General features: G+C 33.4%; 1 protein-coding gene across 1 annotated transcript; it reads right to left on the bottom strand.

The window, feature by feature from the left end:
• Positions 1–218: 218 nt before the first annotated feature.
• On the bottom strand, positions 219–860 carry HELRODRAFT_184421 (hypothetical protein; the record flags this gene model as incomplete). The annotated part of the gene is made up of 1 exon (XM_009026020.1): positions 219–860. One exon carries the CDS (start codon positions 858–860, stop codon positions 219–221), a length of 642 nt encoding a protein of 213 aa, XP_009024268.1.
• Between the last annotated feature and the right edge of the window lie 2,794 nt (positions 861–3,654).

Genomic DNA, 3,654 nt, shown 5'->3' with positions numbered 1-3,654 from the left:
GCTACATTCAAGTTAGAATGAGAAAGAATAGATTTTTATTAATTTTTTTATCAGGAATATTATTATATGAATAATAAACTTGATTAAGAATATTATTATATGAATAATTAACTAATCGTCTAAACAAGACACGCATGTTTTGACCTATTTCTTTGTAAAATTTAAAGTTTAACAAGAAATATATATATATATATAGAGAGAGAAAGAATAAATTATTATTATAGAATATAATTAAATGATGAATAAATAATGACCATGAAATGTAAATAAGAATAAATTCCCTCACCCAATACAGGATCACTACAATGCACCTTCTGATCCTCCCCACCTTGATACGTCTGCCAATTCATCTTGTACTGACTGCTATTAGTGGCTCCAAACTGTTGATTGCTACTGCCACTCATATTCTTGTTGATACCATTGTTACCATCGTACGTGCTGATGGCAGAAGAAGACTGGGATGCATTTTGAGAAGCTGGATCTGGCGGAGGAGGGGGCTGGGTCCTGGGAGGATCAGACGCAGGAGGTAGCGGGGCCATAAATCTGTTTATGGTGCTGGCACTTCCGACCCCACCCATTGCAAAATTATTCAACATATTGAAGTTATTAGGAGGGAAGTTATTAGGATTTGGCTGATTTTGTTGATTGATAGTGGAACTTAAATTCGCGCTATTTGCCATCGCTGGAGTACCGGCTGCATTGAATAAATTATTGAACGGTTGAGGAATCTGGAGCCCCATCCAGTTGAATGGAACGTTGGGGGCCGCTGTCGGACGCTGTTGTTGCTGCTGCTGCTGCATTGAAAACAGTTGGGGCAGCATGAGTGGCAGATTATTCATATTCGGCCACTGATTGAACATTTTAATCGTAATCCGAAGCGATAGATTAGATCAAGATATAAAGCAAATTATTTTATATAAATAAATCACTAATCGCTAATTTGTTAGTAACTAAATCCGACCGTAAATAAAAATACGTAAATAATAATATTTAATTGAAGAAAATAAAAATGTCGGACCGTCACCAAAGACTGGATATATTTTTCAATATCGTAAAAAATTATATCTTTATACTTTGTAAGTATAGTTAAGTTATTTATGAAAAAATTGCAAAACGGTTCAAATTTTATATTACTTTTTAATAAATTTTATTTAATTTTAAAAAGGATTAATATAAAAATGAATTAAAACAATACTTAAATTTGTTAAAATCATTACCATCATCAAATTCACCATGATAATAGTATAAGCGACAACAACAATCGTCATCATCATCTCCATCGTCATCGTCGTCATCATCACAAACTACAACATCATCATCACCATCTTCTTCATCTTAAACTACATTATCCTCATCTTCTTCATCATCGCCGTCTTTAAAATTCCACATTCCGTCATGGGTTGTTTAAAGGTTTAACTACGTCTGCTAGATCATCGTCTTTCTCGTCTTCCTCTTCTCTACCATCACTTTAAAAATGATTATTATTATTTATATTATGGTTATTATTATTATTATTATTATTATTACTTATATTATTATTATTACTTATATTATTATTATTGTTTATTTATTATTATTATTTATATTATTTTAAGGTTAATGGTATTTGATTCCTCTTGGTGATAATATGTCTCCCGGAGAACAGCTGGTGGTGGCGACGGTGGTGGCGAGGACGACGACGACGATGCTGTTGCTGATGATGATGATGATAATGATGACGATGGCAACAATTAGATGGTTGTGATGAAGTTTCTTATTTATCATCGTGATCATCCTCTGCCTTCATTTTCAACATAGCTCATCGCCGTCGTCATCATCATTTTTCTCTCATCATTATCAGTCCCGTTATTATTATCGACATCATCGTCATCATCATCGTCATCATCGTCATCGTCGTCTTCATCATCGTCGTCATCATCATCTTTATCCTCATTGTCACTTTTCATAAAATAAACTTGTTAACGTTTGTGTTTCACTATACAATTTCATTCTTTTACTATATATTCTCTCTCTCTCTCTCTCTCTCTCTCTCTCTCTCTCACTTCATTCTCTTTTTCTTTCTTCTTATCTTTTATGTATTTATGTCTATGTGCATGTATGTATGAATGTATGTATGTAGGCTTGAATGCATGTTTGTATGCATGTATTAATGTGTATGCACGTAAGTACGTATGTTTGCATGTATGTGTATATGTGTGCGTATGTGTGTATGAGTGTATGCGTGTGTGAGCGCGCGTGTGTGTGTGTGTGTGTGCGTGTGTGTGTGTAAGTGTGTGTGTCTGTGTGTTTATGTAGTATTCGAGATTTTAGAAATTGCTTGCAATCATTGGATACGCTCCGATGAAGGTATTGACTGATTCGCTGATGATGTTGTTGTTGCAAGCGGCAGGCAAGGCATCTTGAATGACAACCGTAGAAGTTTTCAGCGGCTGAAGTTGTTGTGGCTGCTGATGCTGTGGTGGTTGATGTTGTTGTGGCTGGTGTTGTTGTGGTTGTAGTTTATGCTATGTTTTTAGCATTTTAAGACATTTTATATTCAAAAAAATGTTTAAACTTGCTGGATTTATAATAAATTTATTATTATCATTATTATTCACAATTACTTTTTTATTTTTTTTTCTGCCGTTAAAAGTAAACTCAAATAACAATAACAGCAAGACCCCAGCATTCATCTGATACGCAAGTTGGGAAGGCAACAAGTTTTCTGACTCGGGCGCTCATAGAAATGGTAGGCATTATGATAATATTATCGATAAAGATGGCGACGATGACGATGATGATGATGTCCTAATTGTTGTTCTTCTATTGATATTTTCCTAACAATTACCGAGCTGGTTATGATGATGATCGTGGGGAGATAAAGTCCTGATAATGATGACGATCAGGAAAAAAATTTTTTTTTTGGGGGGGGGGATTTTTCCCGCGGTTTTTTGCACCTGCATTAGCCCCACATTACTTAATAATAACAAAAATAATAATAATTACATTAATAATAATAACAATAATATTAATAATAACACCTTGCCAATCATTTGATAGCCATAGATGCATGGGTCTTTGCTGTTGAAATTGAATGAATGCAGCAGAGCATACATTGGCTAAATAAGAACGGTGATGATGTTGATGAATTAATGAATGAATGATTGAATGAATGAATTAATGATTTAATGAATGAATTAATGAATGGATGAATGATTAAAAAATGAAAAGTGTGTGTGTATGTGTGTGTGTGTATGTGTGTGTGTGTGTGTGTGTGTGTGTGTGTGTGTGTGTGTGTCAGGCACACAACGTAAATATGTATGTTTCAACTAAAATCAAATATCTCAATTCGATTTCAATTAACTTTATTAACATTTAATTTGTGTTTGAAAAACCCCACCAGCTATTTACTTTATTATTATATTTATTTATTTATTTATTATTTATATCATAATTTATTTTAATATATTTATTTTTTTTTTTATTTATTTTACAAGATCAAATGAATAGAGTCGGTACTTGAGTTAAGGTGTGTGAAACTCTGTGTAAGGAACCATTCACATTGTTGAAGACATCTTCTCTATTTCTATCTATTCTTGTCAAATGTATGTGTTTGTGTGTGTGTTTGTGTGAACGTGCGTCTGTGTGTATATGTGTGTCTGAGTGTGTGCGTAT

The sequence above is a fragment of the Helobdella robusta genome (assembly GCF_000326865.2).
Source record: "Helobdella robusta unplaced genomic scaffold HELROscaffold_447, whole genome shotgun sequence".
NCBI classification, from domain to species: domain Eukaryota; kingdom Metazoa; phylum Annelida; class Clitellata; order Rhynchobdellida; family Glossiphoniidae; genus Helobdella; species Helobdella robusta.
This window is presented reverse-complemented; position numbering and strand designations above follow the sequence as displayed.